Source organism: Lepus europaeus, chromosome 7 (genome assembly GCF_033115175.1).
Source record: "Lepus europaeus isolate LE1 chromosome 7, mLepTim1.pri, whole genome shotgun sequence".
Lineage (NCBI taxonomy): Eukaryota > Metazoa > Chordata > Mammalia > Lagomorpha > Leporidae > Lepus > Lepus europaeus.
The window spans coordinates 30,197,114-30,219,502 of record NC_084833.1 but is presented as its reverse complement, the minus strand read 5'-3'; the positions used below and the strand labels follow the sequence as shown (position 1 = coordinate 30,219,502).

At 39.0% G+C, this 22,389-nt stretch overlaps 1 protein-coding gene across 1 annotated transcript in view; it reads left to right on the top strand.

Annotated features, from left to right (window-relative positions):
• PDHX (pyruvate dehydrogenase complex component X) overlaps nt 1–22,389 on the top strand; it is a 92,606-nt gene that overhangs the window by 9,043 nt on the left and 61,174 nt on the right. The window contains exon 2 of the mRNA XM_062196313.1: nt 10,282–10,362. Coding sequence (XP_062052297.1) covers nt 10,282–10,362 — 81 coding nt within the window. The remainder of the gene's footprint in view (nt 1–10,281; nt 10,363–22,389) is intronic.

The window sequence follows — 22,389 nt, the reverse complement described above, 5'->3', positions numbered from 1 at the left end:
CCCTTGTTAATTCTCCCAGCCAGACTCAGGCATCTCCTTTCGGCTGGTTCTTGGCGCACAGATACTAGCTGGCACAGCTGTTACATATGTCCAAAATGGCACTCACTCTTTCTTGGCTGGTTACAGAATGCTAGTGCCAGGTAGTCGGAGAGAGAGAAACATGCACCCCCCTCCCTTTTTTCTTCTAGGTTGGCCAGTACGCTGTCCCCTAATAGGGCTCCAAGCCAGACTTTTCCCTCAGCTTTATCGCCAGTGGCTTGGGATGCTGCAGTCTGGTCTTACCTCACTCTCCGAAGCTGGTACAGAGGTTCTCAGGTGCTGGGGTCCCGAGTTGTGTGGGTCTACACCCTTCACATAAGTCCACAGTGTCATCTGATTTGCGTGGCATTTCCTCTGCCATTTTCTCCTTAACTCTTCTCTGAGATTGGACCCTTTCCACATAATTTTCTTTTAACTACCTTTCCCTAGACTAGAGCAGTAAGCTTCCTCCCTATTCTGCCATCTTGGTGTGTCTCCTAAATAAATCATTTTTAAAAATGTGCTATGTTATATTAAATGTAAGTGTATGACACAATCAACAGGTTCACTAAACAAAATAGAGTATATGTTTTAGGGTTTATTTGTGTATCTTGTTTTTTGTAGATAATACATTGACTGTAGCTAGTATTTACTTGTTACACCTCTGCAATTGTTTAAATGAAGAACTTTCTGCTCTTACATAGAACATGCCTAGGGAAGAACTGGGGTTGGCAACAGTATCATTCTGAGTGTTTGCTCGGAAATCTACTAGTTCTATTTTTTAGAAGGGCAGAAGTCTATGAAGAGATAAAAAAGCTATACCACTTCCACAGAAAAGTGCGTTTAAGCAAGATTTTGTGGGTTGATTCCAAGGGACACAGATAATACTGCTATGATTTACTCATGAATACCACCCAGTCTGCAGATTGTGATGCAGAAAACAGTGGAACTGCTTTGCAAGGATATTTGAGAATTCTGAAAACAAGAAAGATGTGTCTTAATGAAGGGATTTCATCTCGAGGTAAATGACTAGTGGACACATTTACAAAAGAAACCACAAAAGCCAGTGGTTTGGAAATCTTGATTCAGCTATGGATGTGGGTTAAATTTATTTGCACGTTTAGGCTCATCAGACCATTCACCTTTCCTTGAACATCTGTGCATCTCTCTCTTTTGCTTTTACTGAACCTTCAAATGGAGTGACTTTACTTACAGTTTGAAATGTCTCTACTTTTGTAAGAGCTACCCTTCCAGATCTTTTAATTTATGAGGGGTCTTCAAAAAGGTTATGGAAAATGTGTGTTATGAAAAAACTATTCATGGATTTCAGATTTTTGTTTGCTGCAAAACTTTGAATTCCATTTTCTGCAAACCTTCTAAAGTACCCTCATATTTGGAAGAGCCCAGGCAGGAAGAGCCCACTCTTCTAAAGGAGTGAGGAGAGCGTAGCAAAGGACTGTTTTTATAAATTCAGATGTAGAGATGGTGCAGCTGCACGGGGCTGTTTAAAACTGGGTGCTGTCACCGCCGCCCGGAGGCCTGTGGAGATGTGGAAGGGAGCGGTTACCGGATTAGGAAGAGGGACGTGCTGAGATGGAACCGGAGCCCTTCAGTAAAGGTCGCAGCCAACCGCCAGTGAATCCTCTGGGGAGGAGCTGGGGAAATGAAGACCCTGCCCCTGCCTCTCCCTTCTGGCTTCTGTCTGTGCTGCCATTGATTGGACCCAGCTTTACCTTTACCTGCTATGCCACAGTGCCGACCCCTGTTTCTTTCATGATAAGCTAAAATCTCGGCTTTTCTAATTCTTTGATGATCTCCTGGCACTATGTCTGCTGCTCTCTGGTACATAAGTATTTATCTTGCCCATCTCAATTATAATCCTTTTGAGATCAAGATTCTGGCCTGGGGCTAGGATAATAGGCACTGAGGAGGCATTTGTTGAATGCCTAATTTGGCTTTTAGCTTTGGTAGTGAATAATGTGATAGCACTTCCCGTTAAGACATTTGCCAGTGATTTTAATGAGAGTTTGATTCTCCCATGTGATTTACAGTTATAATAGAGATCAGGAAAGGGAGCAGGAAGGAGGGCAAGAGGGAGGCAGGAATATCATTATGTTCTTAAATCTATTAAAAACATTAAAAATTAAAATTTGAATAAATAAAATGTAAAGGACCAATAGAGATCAAGACGCTTAAACTGTATGCAAGGCTTAATTAGGTGCAGGAGAGAATAAAAAGGAAACTTCAGTGTAGACTGGGGAAGTGAAAGAAACTTTGGAGTGTGACGCTCATTACTCAAGGAGTTGGATTCCTACTCTATTAAATGATCCCATGGTCTGTGTACATTTAGCCAGCTGTTTGAATGCCTCTACAGCCTAGCCTCTGTTTCATTTCGGTGCTGCCTACAATAATAAATAGCTAGCATTTTTGAGACTTACTCTTTGCCAGGCCTTACTGTGATGACTTGGAATGTGCTACCTAATTTCTTTACAGAAATCTATTTATCACCATTTTACTGAAGAACAAACTGAGGCAAGAGTAATGATGTAACTTGTAAGTGGTGGATCTGTAATTTGAATGTAGGCAGTTTGGCTCCAGCGCCTGCTCTCTAAATTACTATGGTATCTTGCTTCTCCTTAAGTTTCTTTTTTTCTTTTTGTAATTAATAGAATATATTAAATATTGTTAATAAAATTATTTTATTTAGCACAGTAATATATCTATATAATCTAAGTAGTCAAGTAGCACTAACAAAGGCTTAGAACCAACCAAATCTACCTCATTTCTCCCCACTTCCCAGTCTTCTTCCTTAGAAACAGTGAGATTTGTTTCTCAACTTTCTTCTGCCATTTACCCAAGTCCCTGTTTCTGTTGCGGACATTCAGTGTGGATGACTTCTGGTCAGTGCCATCTTCTGTGTTTTCTCTCCCCAGTGTAATTATTTCATAATTCTTAATTAAATCCATATTCACTTAACAAATTTCATATATAACTGAGGAGTGTCATATAGTACATATTTTGATTGTTAAGACTTTCCTTTTTATTATTTCCTGTTAAACTTTTTGTGTAATTTTCTCTGCTAACTATTAGTAGCTTTGCCACCTCGTTTTCTGTAATGTCAGGCACATCAGATGATTTCTGTTAACTTTATTTTTGCCATTTTTGTGTATTCCCAGCCGTGTCGGTTGAACCCCCCATTGTAGGGGTCCTCTTTGTGCCCTCACCAGAGTAAACGGTCTTTCTGTTGAATGAGGATGGGATGGCTATCTAGCCCTGTGACTCAGGGAGAGCATCCAAGTATCCACCTGCTTCTCACAGGGTGTTCAGCCAGATCCTCCCTGGCTTAGAAATATTTGGTTTTCCAGGATCTCTTTTGTCAAATTATTAGTCATTCATTTTCTTTTCTTCTTCCACAATTCTATGCCTTTGTTCCTTCTCTTCTCTGTGTCCTTGTTGGTTTCTGTCTAAAAATGACAAAAATAAAAAATACTCTTTTTCAACTTAGTATTAGGTAGGTTTTGGGGAGAGGAAGTGAGAATGAGTGAACTCGTAGAAAATTATTAAAATGTAGCTTATATGAAACAAAAGAAATTAGGAGCATGTATAATAATATCACTGGAGCTAACTACCGAGATCATTTTGGAGTATGTCCTTTCAATCTTTGTGTACAAACTGGGCAGGTAGAAATTGGATTATGCCATAGATAGTGTTTTGCTAGCAAAATGCTGTTTCACAAATGAATTCACTAATGAATGTTGTGCATTCATTTCCTATTGTGATCTGTTGGCATTTTCAATCTATTTTAATATGATACCACACCAAAACAACTATTTGAACAAAGAAGCATGTAATAACCACTCCTTAAAAAAATAAAACTGCTGTAGCTACCTTTATTGAAAGCTCCTGTGTTAGTGTTCTGTGCCCTGGTGCTGGTGTTCAGAAGACCTGTATTTCATTTGTTGCATTCAGCCTGCAGGTGGCAGAATTGTTTTATCTGAACAGCAGTTGGAAAGGTCCAGTTTATTTGATGAGTTCTGCGTTGGAATGAGAAGTGATCAAATGAGCAATCTCTCTCCCTATTAGAGAAGAAACAAATTAATGGAGGGATAGGGAGCCACACTAAGAAAGTAATGGGAAATTTAGTACTTCATTTAGTCTGTCTTCATTTCTTGATTCTGTGTGCTAGCATTATAGGCTTATAAATGGGCTAGAGCATGACACTCAAGCTGTACCATATGGAAATTGCTGAATTTCCTTAATTACTTTAGTCAGAGTAATGGAGCTTAGATCTGCTTCCTATTAACCACAAAGCAGTTTGTTCTGCATTTGCATTTTAAGATTTGCTTGTGTTAATTTTATTTTTAATCCAGAGGCTTTTTAGAATTCATGTGAAGATCATCAGTGTAAAGCTCTCAGAGGGTCTTGTTCTTAAGATAAAAGAAATACAAGAGGTTCGACGTCAGCTCGTGTACTGTGTTTGTGCTGCAGAAGAATTGCAGAGCAGGTTTGAAAACGCTGCCGCACATGCAGTGACGAAGGTGTGCCCGTGTGCCCAATAGGGCGGGTAAAACGGCAGGGTGCTTGGCAAAGCAATTGATTGTGTCAGTCTCTTTTTAGGCAAGAAAAGATGAAGACAGTTCTAAGTGATTTGTAGACCTTACTTTAAAAATTAGTATGTTTAAATAAAAACTACTTGAAATCTATACTACCCTTGTAGTTTGAAACATTTCTACAAGCCAGTTAGGTCTAATTTGCTAGCTTTAAAAAAAGGAGAACACTAAAATGACTACAAAAGGGTTCAGTTCTAACTAAATTTTGAGTATTTTTTGAGTCCTAATTAACATACCCTAGAATAAGCAGCTAAGCAAAAACCACACTGCCTTTATTCTTATCCATCATTGTGCCCGGTGAGTAGGAAATAGAGTTGCTGCACATTTTTAAGCCTTTTCGATTTGACAGGAGAATGGTAGAATGTACTGCTTACCACAGAGAAGAGGGAGGCTGTGATTAATGTCTGATGACAATTAAATTGTGTTAGGTGTAGGTCAGAACGTCATTCCTGGGAATCTAGAAAGGGCCACACTATCTTAGGATTTGACAGCAGCCATAAAAGGCAGGCATTAACTATGGACAGCCCTGTCACTCAGAGCTGATAGAATGATTGTGTAATTACTTCTCCATTGGAAAAACACATTTGGATAAGATGCAAATACTGTTTCAAACCAGGGAGGATATACTAGAGTGAAATGTTTCTACTGTCATTACATTAGTAACAGTATAACTAAATTCTGATGTTTTGAAATGGTTTCTCTAACATGTAAGTCTGAAGATATATTGGTTAGAGCAATCAGAAAATATATTGCACATTTTATTCTCCATTATAAGCCATTATAATCAGTCAAGAAATAGTCCCAAATGATGGCATGTCCAAAATATTTTTGGTTTTGTCACTTTTGTTTCTGAGTGAGGACAGTGATCTATTACAGAATTTTTATACTTCACTATCATTATTCGGAGAAGCAATTTCAGTTCATCCAGAAGGGTGACTTTATGAAGAATGGTTATATTCTTTTTATTTTTAAAATAGGAAAAAATTTGAGCTTCTTGATGTGATATTTTGGGAAATAATGCAGAGGTTTCATTATGTAGCACTTAATGTGAGGAATAATGGAAATGTGATGATCTCTTAGGTGAAAGATTCTAATAGGTAATAGAATCATAAAATAAATATAAATTGTATCATGGCAACCAGAACGAAAGTATAAAAATATGGAAAAAGAGGGACTGTGTTGAAAAAATTGGTAGTGTTTGTCATAAATTAGAATCTGGATGTAGACTCTTTGAGGTCCTTTTATTTTGCTACATGTACCTGGAATATAGTTTGGCATATAAGAAATATTATTTTGCATAATTCCAGGCTTGAACTTTTTGATAGAATAGCAGATTGGAAGTTTTTATTAAGCAATGCTTTTCAAGAGACTGGCCTCCTACAGTGGTACTATTTGGAAGATAGCTTTGTTTTTATAATAAAAATCTGATTTGCCACCACGAATGTAAAACAATAAATACTGAGACTTGAGCTGTACACTCTTTAGGTAATTTTATTTTCTTTATCAAGTCATGTAAAAATTGAAAAGAAGCACAACATAATGTAGGGGATTAGAATGCTCACTTTATAATTTCCAATTTATGATGAAATTATCTTTATGTAGCTTTCAGCATATTTTAAGAATTTCTGCAATTATGTGTAGTATTGCTGTGGCTTGTATTTGGAGGCACATCACTAATCTTGTGATATGTGTGTGTGTGTGTGTTTGCTCTACTTCCTTAATTCCTAGTTCACTCAAGAATTTGGTGTTCTAGTGTTCTAGAAACAACAATTGAAGTAGTGCATCATAGTTTACATTATTTCCTACTGTTCTAATTTCTTAATGCGGCTATTTTTATCCATGAGGACTTACGTACTAGAAAAAAAAAGTACAAAGGCTTTTCAAAGCTATGTCCTAGTTAAATTTGCCTTTCACCTGGAGGTAGCTTGGGAATTAAATTAAACTGTTGTGCTAGAGTCGTAATGGATATGATTTGCATGATTTGTGTTCTTCAGTCTTAGGAAATAATATGGTATCTGTCTTTCCTTCTGTATTTCCAATATATCATGTATATTGTTATATATGTATAATGTTTATCTGTTATTCTGTCAAACAAGTTCAAGCCTGGCATTATGCAAAGTAATATTTCTTAATCAAATACATATAAAGATTACCTATTCTCGTCCACATTTGTGGAATCTTCATTGTCAATGGTAGAAGTGGTTTCTTAATACAAGGGTTCTGTATGCACAAGGTAGGGAAAGGTTTTATTAGGGTTTTTGGTTAGCTGTGTAAGTTGATATGCTTTGCTGTGTTTGAATTTCTGGGAGAACAGGCTGTAAATAACTGGTGATTAATTGATGGTGCATATTTGTAAGGAACATGGAGAAGCAAAGCAACAGGGAAGTAGAGTACTACCGTGACAGGCAGACCTCATCAGTCAAGCTAGCATCTTCCTATTGATGAAACAGGCTTCCTGATTTGGGATGTGGTTTAGGATCTATCATCAGCAGAGCTACAGGAGTTGGGGTGTAATTCTATTTTTCTAGCCTTCGCAGAATTTGGGGCCAATTGAAATAACGAGATAGATGGAGATGACAGTAGCAATCTTAGTGCCAATGGTAACCTTGGACTGGAGAACGTAGCTGGGACCTATGGCCTTCCACAGTTGAGTTTCCCAGAGCAGCCCATGTTTCAACTTTTGGCTTTTTAAGCAGACATGGAGAGTTTGTATGCAAAGCCAATACACACAGTGAGCCCTGGCAGTGGGAGCAGAGAGGTGGCCCGGTGGATCTGCTTTTGAAATGCAGGTCTGTTCCTGCCTTACACACAAGAGCTGAGAGCAAAGTGCAGTTTCTCCTTAGGCAAGAACTTCTTCAAAGAAATCAAGGAAAAGCATGAAGCAGGTCTGTTTGCTTGCAGCCTTTTTCCCCCAGTTTTTTGACTAGGGAATGGACAGAAGCTGTCTTCTGAATATTTGTATTTCAGAAGAGCAACAACTTTTTTTTAAAAAAAAAAAAAGATTTATTGTATTTATTTGAAAGAGTTACAGAGAGAGGCAGAAAGAGAGAGATCTGCCATCTGCTAGTTCACCCCTCAAATGCCCGCAATGGCTGGAGCTGAGCCGATCTGAAGCCAGGAACCAGGAGCTTCTTCTGGGTCTTCCGCATGGCTACAGGGTCCCAAGGATTTGGGCCATCCTCTGCTGCTTTCCCAGGCACATTAGCAGGGAGCTGGTTTGGAAGTGGAGCAGCCAGAACTCGAATTGGTGTCCATATGGGGTGCCAGCCCCGCAGGCTGGGGCTTTAACCCCCTGTGCCACAGCACCAGCCCCCAGGATGGCAGCACTTTTATAAGGAAACTCTAGGGACTCATTCTCCACTCAGAGTTACAGGAAAATTAGGTCCCCAAAGGAAATATTGTCATTTAACATTAGTGGTGAACTTACTTGCTTTTAACACTAATGCATTGATGCAGAACGAAGCCTTGTTCTGTCCTCTTCCACATTTAAGATATATTAACCATGCTATGGTATGGTGTTGTGCTTGTTTGAGTGATCTCAGGAGACACCAGGGCTTGTGGAAGACCGCAGGGATATCAGTGGTTGCCATGGCACTTGATGAGTGTAAACTTTATTTAAACTGTACTTTGTGAGGCATAGCTTGACAAATACATTAGATCTCCTTCTGGGATGTCTAAGGAAAAAGTAGTTAGGCTTCATTGAAAGATCTCTGGTTGGAGGCCTGCCCTTTTTAGATCCTCAATTTATGATTTGGAATAAAATCTGAGATCAGTTTTTCAAAAAAAAGTTTATTTCCACTTTATTTAAAGGCAGAGAGGAAGAGAAAGATGTTTTATCAGGCTGGTGTTGTGGCACAGTGGGTCAAGCTGCCGCCTGTGATGCAGGCATCCTGTATGGGTGCTGGTTCAAACCTGGCTGCTCCACTTCCAATCCAACTCCTTGCTAATGCGCCTGAGAAAGCAGCAGAAAATGGCCCAAATGCACCCACATGGCCTTTGCACCCACATGGGAGACCTTGATGAAGCTCCTGGCTCCTGATTTTAGCCTGGCTCAGCCTGGCTGTTGTGGCCATTTAGGGAGTGAACTAGTGGATGAAAGACCTCTTATTCTGTCTCTCCCTCTCTGTAACTCTGCCTTTCAAATAAATAAAATTAAAAAATAAAATAAGATCTTCCATCAGCTGGTTCATTCCCCACAAGCTCACAATAGCCAGGGCTCGGCAAGGCCAAAGCCAGGAGTCTGCAACTCAGTCCAGCTCTCCCATGTGAATGGCAGATGCCCAAGTATTTGAGCCATCACCTGATGCCTCTCAGGGTGTGAATGAACAGGAAGCTGGGTTGGAAACAGAGGGCCAGGATTCAAAGCAGGCACTGGCGTATGGGGCATGTGGGATGTGGGCATTCCAAAAAGTGTCTCAGCCACTGCAGTAAATGCTTTTACCTCCCTGCCCCCCTTCTTTTCTTTTGTAATGGAGAGGCAAACAGATCCTATCCACTGATTAATTCTTCAGATGTGCAACTAGGACAAGGGCTGGGCCAGGCGAAGTTGGAAGCCAAGCACTCAGTCCAGGTCTCTCATTGGGTGACAGAAATCCAATTACTAAGGCCATCATCTCTACCTCCCATGGTTTACATTAGCTGCAAACTGAAGTCAGCAAGTGAACCCAGGCGCGGAATGCCTGATCCTTTGAGATTGATTTAACAACTTTGATTCTATTGCTTGGTCATCCTTGATGAGGCACACTATTCCTGTCACACTTAATAGCAGCAACCTTTGACTCCTGAGTGGTGTAATATTAGAGGAAAATTAAAACAACCAATTTCTTAAAGCCGTAACTTGGTTATTCTGCTGTATGTCATCAGAACCCTGTTTTTATTAGTGCTGTAGTTTTTTTCCTTTGATAATTTTACCTGTAAATATCTTTTGCAAAAATAAAAGAAGGAAGAGGTGAACCCTAAATCAGTCTCTCTTTTTTTTTCTTCCTTCCTTCCTTCCTTCCTTCCTTCCTTTCAGATTGATTTATTTATCTGAAAGGCAGAGTTACAGAAAGGTGGGGAGAGAGGAAAGTGGGGTGGAGGGGGGAGATCTGTCATCCACTGGTTCATTTCCCTAATGGCTGCAACAGCTTGGGCTGGACCAGGCCAAAACCAGGAGCTTGAAACTGTCTGAGTCTCCCATGTGGGTGGCAGGGCACAAGTACTTGAGCCATCTTTAGCTGCCTTCTCAAGTACATTAGCAGGGAGATATATTGGAAGTGGAGCAATCAGGACTTGAACTTGTACCCATATGGGGTGCCAGCATCATAGGTGTCCCCTTTACCCACAATGCCAGCCCCTATTTTTCTTTTAAAATGTAATTTCTTTCTTTCTTTTTTTATTTGTAAGCACCTTGCTTGATAATTGCCTAGGGAACAGGGGAACTATGAAAGAAGAGTTGAAAATATTCCAAAAAAGAATTGTATTAGAAACAAAGTTTAAGATTTTATGTTTCCATCCTGTTTACTAGACACTGAGTTTGCTAGTTGGGAATCTTTTAGACTTTGGAATATCTTCTTTCTGTAATAGAATTTTATTTTAATTTACTTGGACATATATTGATGTCTTTCAAGGTACATTTTTGGGTTTGGTTAACCTTTCCCATTTTTTATTTCAGTTGATCCTATTAAGATACTAATGCCATCACTGTCTCCTACAATGGAAGAAGGGAACATCGTGAAATGGCTGAAAAAAGAAGGTGAGCAAGTACACCACTGGTGTTGGGAATGATGCATTTTACTTGACCATTTGATTGCTTTCCTTGGTTGTATTGTATGATAAATGATATAAAAGAAAGAAGTGCTGTTCCTTTGTTAGTTAATGTAAGCTTGTTTAAAAATCAATTTCCCACAGTAATATAGTGGAGGTTTTCTGCGTTTAGTCTATAATCTTCATAAGCACAGAATGGCAAAATTTTTAAGGCTTTCCCCCCAAATTTTAGTCCTTATGCCTGGCATTTAGTTTTAACACATAGATTTGTCAGCCCCCTTAATTTATAACTTTATCAAGAATTCTTACATTTGTGTGTTTTCCTGGAGCAAAGCAAGTTGATTGTAAATTTCATTGGAAAGAATATACAAGTAAGATGAATAAAGAAAACTTGCATAAGAAGAATAAGGAAAACCTGCAAAAGAAATGGGTAGCCATATTAGTTACTGAAACGTATTATTAAGCCTCTGTAATTAAAGCTGTGGGGTGCGTGTCTAAAAAGACAGACTAATTGAATGGAACAGAAAACGAGAACGTAGATGCAATTGCACATGGGTATTTAGTGTATAATGAAAGAAGACAATATTAGACTTATTCTTTATGTTATGCCAAGGATAAGTTACAAATGAATCAGACACTTAATGTACAAAAATGAAATCATGTCAGTACTAAGGGGAAAATGTGAATTCTTCTGAACCTGAAAGTGGACTAAACACCCTAACTGTAACTCAAAATCCAGATATAGTGACAGAAATATGGTTAAGTTTGATAAAAGTAGTGACTTTTGTGTAGCTAAAAACATGATGTCAAGTACAGCAAATTTATGTGATTTGCAGTTTATCTCACAAAGAGTTAATATCTAAAAAATACAGAGAACAAGACCATCAAAAATATGAACAGATAGTTTATAAAGAGAGACTTGCTCATAGTTCTTAAACATAGAAAAAAATTCTTAACCTTTCTATTGGAAAGAAATACACAGACACACACTAGGATAATATATTTCTTACTGATCATATTGGCATAATGAAAACTTGACAAACTATGTGTTGATGAGGCTGTGGGGCGAAGCAGGCGCTCTCAGACATTGCTAGAGGAAATGCAAAATAACATAAGCCTTAGAGAAGAGAATTTGGCATTATCTAGAGAAGTTACATTTCTGTTTGCCCTTTGGCCCAGCAACTCTAATTCTGGGGATCTATCTCAGTGTTACACTGGAGAAAATAAGAAAGAACGCACACACAAGGCTGTTATTGTGGCTCTGTTTGTAATACAACCCAAACATTGGCCAGTACATGATTTGTTGAGTACTTTTACTACATTCACAACTGTGTTAAAGAATAAAGTGTGTATCTATTGCTATGGAGTGATCTTCAGTGAAAAAAACAGGGTAGGGAAAAGTGAGTACAATATGTACTGTAGTCATCAAAGTAAGTGCTAATATTTAAAAATTTTAAAAGATAAAACAAAAACTTATATACATTCAAATGGTTATCTATAGAGTAATGGAGCCATGAGATGGAGAGGAGAGTGGATGCTAGAGTTTTCTGATAACATCTTGTTTTGCTTCTTTGACATATGTATTTTTCATAATTTAAAAACAATTATACTATGGAAGAGCTTTAAAAATTGAGTGAGACAGGTAACCCTCACTATATATTGAGTTGCTGGCATAACCATACAGAGAGGGACTATCTCAAGTGTTAGTAGATTTGACCATGTCCCTAACAGGTTATAACTGAAGGACAAAGCTTCTCCAAAAAGTAATCTTAAGCTGTCGGAGTAATCACAGTATCATGTTTATGTTGGTATTGTCGTTCTGAGGGTTTTTTGTATATTTTTAAGATAAAGCAGATGAATGGTTAGGAGAGCATTGAAAATCCAGACATTTGGTATGGTTTAAAGGAGAAACAGATATAAGACAGCTAAGGTTAAGGAAAGACATTGTGAGGGTAAATTTTGTAACTCTTCTGGTAATGCCTGGAAATAAGGCACAACTTATTAGAAGCAGTGAGCACCCCTAGAATCCAGACTGCGTCTCTAAGTACTAATTGCTACTCAAGTAAATGAGGGTCTCCTGGATAATAGCTACTTCCAGGTCGGGGGCGGAAAATGTACACATAAGCCTAGAATTTCTTGTCAGTTCCAAAAACAGGGACACTATTAAACATTCATGAGATGGGCTTGCATTGTGGTGCAGGCACACTCGCGCCTATGATGCCTGCATCCCATATCAGAGCACCAGTTTGAGTTCCAGCTACTCTACTTCCAATCCAGCTCCTTGCTAATGCACCTGGGAAAGCAGTGGAGGATGGCCCAGTTGCTTGGCTACTGCCAAGCATGTAGGAGACCCAGATGGTGTTCTATGCCCTTGACTTTGGCCCAGCCCCTACCATCGCAACCATTCGGGAAATGAACCAGTGGTTAGAAGAGCTCTCTGTTTGTCTTTTCCTCTCTCTCTTTCTGTAACTCTGCCTTTCAGATAAATAAATCAATCGTACAGCAAAAAGAAAACAAGAAACCTCCTGAAGGCTTATAAAGGACCCTGGGGCCAAAGGTGGGGCAGTTTGAGGATCAGTAAAGATAATTACTACAGTTTATTATAGTTTGGGGTGGGAGAGGAGGTAGTAGAGAAAGAGGAAGAGAAGTCAGGAGTTAGGTTCAGGTTTGGATGTGGTAAAATTTACGACACTTATTAGACATTCAAAGGAAGATACTCAGTAGGCAGTTGGTTATAGGAGTTGAAGTTCAAGAGTGAAGTCCAGCTTAGAGATAGAAATTTGGGAGTCATCAGCATGTGGAATGCATTTAATGTCATAAAGTTTGTTTGACTTTAGGTCTGTGTGGAACAAGAGTGCCTTCTCCCTTGGAAATTTGCTCTCATACATCTTGTCTTCATAAGGCTTTGAGATTCAGACTTATAGTACATACTTGTATTTTGTGGGAACCGCACAGACGGATGTAAAGTGGTCCTGGCCTAATAATTTCTGTGGCTTACTGACAGAAGCCATTATTCTAGAAGGACACAGCTGCTAATCTAAGCCATACAGGATTCCCATGTACAGTCCTGCTTACTGAGAGATCACAGTACCAAGTAACACACATGGAAGCAGTTTTTTTGGTGCAAAAGTCAGTAGGCATATTAAACAGCAGGACAAGACTTCTGGGAACATGAGTTAATTGGAATTACTAGATACATAAAATTGTTTGACATGATTAAACGTGTGAGAGAAGGAATTGAAAATCTGAGAGAAGATATACACTATTCAAAAAGTCCAGACAGACTTGAGAAAGCCAAAAAAAAAATCTGTTAATGAAAAACTAATTTAAAATTAAAAAAACAAAGAACCCAAGGTTGGGTTAAGATATTATTAGACACAATTGGACAAAGAACTGAAGAAATTAGCTATGGAGCCAGCATTGTAGCATAGCTGGTAAATTCACCACCTACAATTCTGGTATCTCATATCCTGGCTGCTCCACTTCCCATCCAGCTTCCTGCTAATGGCCTGGGAAGAGCAGCCAAAGATGGCCCAAGCATTTGGGACTCTGCACCGAGGTGGGAGACCCAGAAGAAGCTCCTAGCTCTTGCCTTCAGCGCGACCCAGCACCAGGCTTGCAGCTATCTGGGGAGTGAGCCAGCAAATGGAAGATCTCTCTCACTCTGTCTCTTCCTCTCTTCTGTATAATTCTGACTTTCAAGTAAATAAATAAATTTAGAAAAAAAAAATTAGCTTGTGTAGCAGAGAGAAAACCGTGGAAAACAGAAAAGAGAAGTTAAGACATGAAGGACAAAATAGGAATTTTCTGCTAATCAAATAGGGATAATTCCAGAAGGAGAAAACAGGGAATGAGGAAGAGGTAATATTCAAAGAAAAAATGTCAGCGAATTTTCTAGAATTTAAAGAGTCATATAAATGAAAGAGCCAGTACTTTTTTAGGAAGCACTTTGAGTGATGGACTTTGGATGGCTTCTGCCATCCTTTAAAATAATTATCAGTACCTAAAAGAAGTTTCACTTTCATAAATATTGTAATTGATTGGGATCTTTTTTAGGTTTCCTTTCCCTGATGAATTACAGAGCTTTGGCTATTTCCGTATTCAATTTGACAGGATGTTAGTGTCATTGAATGATGAGTCAGGAACAGAACAGCCTTTTAGAGATTATTTTATAGATATCCTCACACTTTGCACATTGGTAGGTAAGCAGATAAGAGCGTTCCTTGGACCACATTTATCTTTCAGACTTGCAGCTCCCTGGCAGTCTGATGAGTCATTCACACCCATTAGAATGTGGACAGTATGATCAAGAGCCCGGAAGCATGTGACCTCACCATTCTCTTCTTTTACCTCTGATGTCCTGTTTTCATGTGGGACGAGTCAAGATGTGCTCTAAGCCCCTGGAACGTGTTTCCCTGTAGGTTGCACATAAGGGTCTGTGTTCTGGCAGTGGAGGGAAAGCTTTTGTTTGCCAATACCCAAAATAATTGAGAGCGGCCCTTGGTTCCTAGTCAGTCGCGAACGTAGTTTTTAAGCACATCACCTGTTTTACTTAATTGTATTCGGTGTGGTTTGCTATTTCCATTAGCATCTTTGTACTGTACATGTGGCTGTGACTGTAACAGTGCTGGTAGTTGGCATATTTATGATACTTTGCTTCAGTCATTTTGTATTGAAAACAATTTATATTCTGCCAAGCAGTACATTTTTTATATGTCTTATTAACTATGTCTTGTTTGATCTATGTTAATGTCTGGCTACTGTTATTTAAAACAATAAGTTTTGAATTTAAAATATTGAGAAAAGTAACTTTTTTCATAAAAACAATAGTGTTATATCCAATTATAAATCTATATTTAAGCTGAGGCTAGATACTGACCTGGTAATCTTTTGTGGATAGCAGTTTGGTCTTAAAAATTTTAAAGTTGCTTGAAAATCTGAGGCTGTAATTAGTTACTACTTTTACTAATTAATGTGGGGAGGAGGGTTAAGCAAAGTAAATAAGGGTGCAAAAAGAACTGACCTGAACCCATGGTTTGTCATCTGGAATTCCCTCTTGACCATGAACTTTCCGATTGTTTAGTAGAGCCAGATGAAATGTAAGTTATCCTGGCTTTTGAATTGAATTCTGTGATAACTCATTGCCATTTTGTTTATTTAAGTCATAGAAACAGACAATAATATACGAATAGCATATAAATTATTTCCAGCTTTATTAAAGTAATACATCTTCAACATGTAACTTTACAATGAGTTTATAATTTCAGTCAGAGGATTATTTTTAAAATGTACATCATGAAATTAGTAAAGAAAACTTTGAAAGTTAACACCCATAATTTCATTAATTCTGGGAAGGTGAATTGAGCTTTTCTACATCTTTATTGGATGGCTTTGGATGTTTTCAGTTTTATTGAAGTGGATAGTTTATTTTTTCATGAACTGGAAGATCAAATCTGTTAAAACAGCAAAAAGGAAGAAATATTCTTGTTCCCCTTTTGTGAGAGAATGTTTGAGCATCTGAGAAACATTTTTTTCTTGCAATAGCTGCGCTTTCCTGCTCGGCCACGAAGCACTGTGGTGAGGAGCAGGCTATGGTAGGTCCTTCGCCTCGTCTCATTGGGAACATACCTGGCCTGTGCTGCTTGCCTTGGGTTAACCCTCAGCTCCTGTCACTTGTTGTGGGCATTTCTTATTTCATGTGGCAGGGCGTTCGAATATTTCAAATAGTTTTTGTGTAAGTGTTAGATTATACCTAATTGGTGCTATGTTATTGTATAAAATTCACAAGGGCAACTCTAAATGAAAGCTTCCTCCAAGATTGGTTTGCGTTGTTGGTGGGAATTGGTGTGTGTGTGGTGTTATGGTAGAAGACTTGAAAAGAACATTTCCACATGGCTTTAACATTTGCTCACTACACTACTATTTTACCAGCAGTTTATTTAAACAGTTTTATTTATGTGCCATAACTTTCCCCTATTGCAGGTGCACAGTTCAGTGACTGTATGTGTATAGAGTTGTGTGAGCGTAGATTGCCACACTCCAATTTTAGGACATTCCTGTCACCCTGAAAAGATCTCTGCTGCCTTCTCTCATCCTACCCTAGGCAACCCCAATTGCTGCTTTTTCTCGAGAAGTTTGTCTTTTCTGGGTGTTGTCTTATAAACGGAATCAGATCTTTGGTCTTTGGTGCCTGGCTTCTCTCATTTAGCCTCATTGAGGTTCACCTGTGCCGTAGCAGCTGTCAACAGTTCACTCGTTCCTTGTATACTGAATTGTATCCTGTCATTATCCTTTTCACTTGTATTGCTAATATTTCTATTATATCAGTACCTTAAAGTTGGTGAGTGCAGCTGAAGATTATAGTATTCAGTAGAACTTTCTGTAGTTATGGAAATGTTCCATGTTGGATTCTCTGGCATTGAAACCACTAGGTAGGTAATGCAAGAGCTAGAGGAATGGAGAGGAGGTTTATCTTACTCCTCTCAAATGGCTACTCATGTCTTACACCTTTAGGGGAGTACCTCCATGGTCCAGCAGCCAGGCTGCCTCAGGCATTGGGCCATACAGGTACTGCCCTGTTCGGTGATGAAGTGAAAGGGGATGACAAACATGGCATCTCTCCTCTGCATTCCCATTCTGCTCCAGGCCCTGATGGGATAGGATTGGCATTGGCTGCTGTGGTCCTCCTCTAGGTAGGCACTTCTTGAAGCAGATCTGTCTTGTGTGATTTTGTCATTATCTTTACCATGGTATCTCCCACAGTGTCCTTCACGTAGGGACAGCTAATAAGTATTTGTTGAATAAAAACTGAATGCTTTGTGTGTCTGATAAGACTGTCATTTAGTTCTCAGTAGCACTAAGAGGTGTTTTTCTGAAATGTGCATATAGTTCTCATTTACTTGAACTTACAGGTAAAAATTAGTTCTCCTCCACCACTACCACCACACACACCTTTTTAAGACTTTTGTTCTTCATTTTTGGCAGAACAACTATTTTTCAAAGGCTGCAGGATGTGTTTAGTTAATAAAACTGTCACCATTGACTGTGTCTGACAAAGGCTATACTTCATACTGAGAATTTATAAAGAGAAAGGGAAGCCTCTGTGTGCTCCGTCCTCAGCCCTGGCAGCTGCCCATCCGGACAAAGGAACGGGACGATGATGCTGGCATCGGTGCTGGGGAGCGGCCCCCGGGCGGGCCTCTGCTCTGGCCCCTCCTGGGGCCCGCACTCTCGTTCCGGGCCCGCTCCACCTCCATCTCTGACACAGACCACGAGGAGATGGCACCGGAACACGCCAGGGCTGCCATCTCCTGCAGCCAGCCAGCCATCAACATGACAGCTGAGAAGCCACCTGTCACCTCACGCCATCTGTGAGCCTCTGTCCTAACTGCTCAGTCTACTCTACTCCACTATAAACTCTTCAAAGACAGAACCATGTCTTGCTGTTGGTTTTATACCCAAAATTCGATACAGTACCTTACACATGAGTGTTTGTTGAATGAGCCACTTGAAATGATGCAGAATGAGTTTTGATTCTTCATGGTTGTTAATTCCATACCCAATGTTTTATTTTTATTTTTGCCTGAAGAGATTGTAAAGTGCCATCTGAGGATGTATGTGAAGTGTTAAACCTGACACTCCCAGTTCCATGATATTCTTTTATATACACATTTAAGGTCTTCCTGAGAGCCAGAGAGACTAAGTAATTAGTTGTTCAGGATCACTAGTAAGTGACAGAGTTTGGAATCGAACCCACGTCTAAGTTGGGAATGATTCCTTGTAATCTTTCTGTCAGACAGCCTTTCTAATTTATAGTGCTAAATTGTTGATCCCAGCTGAAACCAAGTAGATTATTTAGTACTAAAAGTTTCTTTTTTCCATCTCCATTGTCTTTGATTTTATTTTTGTTTATTTGAGAGGTAGACAGGTAGAAACAGAGAGCGCCTATCCGCTCTCCTGCTCACAACAGCCTGGGCTGGGTTGTGCCCAAAGGCAGGAGCCAGGGACTCAGTCTGAGTCTCCCAGGTAGATGACAGGGACCCAGCTAATTGAACCATCACTGCTGCCTCTTGGGGTCTTGCGTTAACAGGAAGCTGGAGAGAGGGGCCAGCAGTTGACCTTGGCACTCCAGCCTGGGACATGAGTGTCTTAACCGCTAGGCTAGCTACCCATTGCCTGTTTGATTATTGATGGAACCTTAGCTTTGTGATAAATTAGGTGTTATGCTTCCATATATAATAATACTATGTTTTAAATTTGATTGTAGTTCATGGGTAAAGGTTACCACACGACAAAGATGTTTCTCTGTGTTGCTTCACTCTCTGCATTCTCCTTTAGCTAATGTATATGTCTGGAATGTGAAGGGATAAAGCTGTAGTTTTTAAAATTGAGGGAAAATGGCTGCCTATCTTTTTAAATATTAGAAATATGCTACAAATCAAATGTTGGAACCAAAAGAAATATAAAGGTCAGTTTGATATATATCCTATGAGGAAATAAGGGGCTGTGAAACTACTGAAATTTGTAAGGCATTTTGATCTAAAAATCATGAAGTGTGGGGCGCTGACCCGAGCTGTGGCTAGTGGGAGTGGGATATGAGATCCTTCAGGTGTGCCCTGTTGTGAAGAAGCCAGTCCACTAAGCAGCGGAAAACCCAGCCTTGAATAAATAATTAACAGTAGCAGCATAATGTTTTATAGTTCTTTCCAGAATAATTATGTGTACTGTAGGAATTTGGGGATAATCATGCAGGCTGAGGTGCTCAGCAGAAGTTGATGTGGCTGAAATAGAATTTGTAGGTGGTTCTTAAATGCTGGTTGGAATCTGAATGTGGGTTAGCACAAATGACAAAAAAAATTTTTTTTATTCTGTTTGTGGCCAAAATTTATTTTCTAGGCAACTAAGAAGTATTTAACTGGTAGATTCTCTACCTCAAGTGTTTCTCCCAGGGCTAAAACAGGAACATAAAAAGGTGGACTTTTCTTCCTTTTGAAATGCAGTCTGTTTTAATTACTGGAAGTATGTAAGATTATGTAATATGACGCATGGCTTTCTCTGTACAACTCGTTCCTGCTTATCTCACCAGCCTAATCTCTCTCACATCTCTCTTGGACAGTTGCCAGTTTTATGTCCTCGTTGCCACCAGGGCTATGGGTGTTACCTTCTCCCTGGATCTCTGCCCTTTTATTTGATTGTCTCATCCTCATCTTTCTGGGCTCAGATTAGATACCATTTCATTCTGGAAAGCCTTCCCTCACCTCCCCAAATCTGAACCAGAGGGACCCTTCAGAATGCTACCATAGCATCCTGCCTTCACCTCATTCTGTTATAATTTCCAGGTTATTTGTCACTGGATGTAAAAGTTTCTTGAGGTCAGAAATCTTTGTTGCATTTGTTGTTTTCCACTTCTGTATCTTCAATGCCCCCAAGACAATTTCAATAACTGTTTATTAATTAGGGACATATCTGTGGGGTTACACATGGTACCTGTTAGATAAGCAATAAATACCAGAGAAATTCTTATATCACTTACATTGGTGGCTCTGAACTATTTTAACAGCATATAGTATGTAACGGTGGTATCCGATGACATTTCTGTACAGTGAACTTTGAGCGCCTGTTAACTGTCTTAGTGTTTCAGATTTTCCTTCATATTCTCTTATTTCTGTGTTCACTTGTTAATATAAGCTGTTTTGGGGGTGTGTATAAGGAAGTGTATCTGTAATGTTACATATTTTTCTATTCCTTTATTTTTATTCTGCTTTTAAGTCTACATCATTTAAATTATATCTGCCCAGATTTTATTTTTGTATTCATGCTGATACCTCTGCTTTTATTGGATGGCTTTATTTATATTTACCGTGATTGATACATTTGGACTTATTTCTGCTGGGTTTTTTGTGCACTTCTCTTTGTACTTTCTTCATTTTTTCTTTTTGGCTCTGCTTTCAGTTAGATGCTCATTTTTGTTATTTTCTATTTTTCCTCTGCTTTTTTTTTTCAACTGCTATAGGTTATATGGATATTTCTGTTTTTAAAATTTTAAATCAAATTTTGCCAATAAAGTCTATTCAGAAATTTTCTTCAAATTATATCAAACTTGCTAGCTTGCTTTACTTATCCCCTAAACATTTCCTTTATCTAGCTTACTACTTCTTAGACTTTGAAATTTATACTTTTTTAAACCCTCAGACGATGCCTTTTAAATGGTTAATGGACGGCAGTTTAGCAATTTGTGTAACACTGGTTTCTTGTATCCTGCTCTGTGTCCACTTTTCTTGATGAACTTGTCTCCTATAAGAGCTCTTTTAAGTGTCTGTCAGTAGGTAAATTTCATAACCTTTATGTATCTAAAAAATACTTTGATTCCTAAGTGATGGTTTAGCTGCATTTAAAATTGTAGCAGTTATTTTTCCTCAGCTGTTTGAAGATGTTGCTTCATTATCTTCTGACCTCTATTGCAGCTGCTGAGAAGTGTGCTCTCAGTCTGTCATTCCATTGAGGTAATCTGTTTTTTTCCTATGATAGCTTTTAAAATTGTGTTTTTATGGTTGATAGTATACAGTTCCTCTACACTGTTTCTAACGTGGATTCATGTTTCTGCAATCTAATACTCTTTTTTTCCCCTGCTTAATTTTTTGTCAAAGTATGACTCGCACAAAGTGTAAGCTCGGTTTTTATGTACATACATATATGGGTGTGCTGCCGCCACTTAGATGAAGAGTTAGCAAGCCACAGGCTCCCTTCTGCCTTCTCCTGGTTAGTTCTCCTGTTGTGGACTCACTCAGAACTCTTTCACTATAAAAATGTTTATGTCCAATTCTGGGAAATGCTCAGCAGTTATCTCTTCAGGCATTGCTTCTCCACTAATCCCTCCAGTCTCTTCTGGAAATCCATGAAACAAACATTGTAGCCTCAGTCTGTGTCACTTACTGCTTTTTCCCATTTTTTATCTTTTTGTCTGTCTGTGGTAAGCTTTGGGTAGTTCTTGGTGCTACCTTTTACTTACTAATTCCCTCTTTCGCTGTGTCCAATCTAGGGTATATCCCATTGGTAGTTGCATTTTATTTCAGTGACTTAATTTGTCATTTTCAAGTTTTCTAACTAGTGTTTTTCTTTCTACCCAATACTATTTTATTTCATTTCTTTCCATTTTTAAAATTTTCTTGTTCTTATAATGACTGTTTTAGCTTAATTTATATTTTTGAAGATCCTCAAGGCCTTTTACAATCCTTAGCAGATTACACCAAATGAATTGCTTTTAAAATCAATTTCTGTTCCAATTATGGATTTTGTGGGTTGATTTCTTAGCATTAGATTTCTTCATGTATTTCAGGATTTTGTTTTGCAATTTACTTTTGAATGGAAGGTTTTGGTTTTTGTTTCAGTGTCTTCCCTCCTACCCATCCCAACCTACCCAAGAATTTGCTATTAATACAGGTACATTCTTAGAGCCAAAGGGTGGCTTGGCTCTGTTCCTGGTATTGAGAAAGTATTTTTGTCCCCACTTTCCCATACCTACAGTTTCTGATTAAAATGCCAGTCTCAATCAGCAGGTTTTTTTTTTTTTTTTAAAAAGATTTATTTATTTATTCGAAAGATAGAGTTACAGAGAGAGAGAGAGAGTCTTCCATCTACTGGTTCACTCCCCAGGTGGCCACAACAACCAGAGCTGCGCCAATCTGAAGTCAGGAGCCAGGAGCTTCCTCCTGGTCTCCCTGATGGGTTTAGGGGCCCAAGGACTTGGGTCATCTTCTACTGCTTTCCCTGGCCATAGCAGAGAGCCAGATCAGAAGTGGAGCAGCCGGGACTTGCACCGACACCTACATGGGATGCCGGCATTGCAGGTGGCGGCTTTACCCGTGATGCCACAGTACCAGCCCTAGTCAACAGCTTTTGGGTACCCATTTTATCAGGCTTACAGTATGAGTGGAAGAATTCTGACTTTGCTCTACCTTCTAGTAGTGAATTTGATTTGCGTCAACCTTGTCTCCAGTAGGCTGCTTTTAGTTCTCTT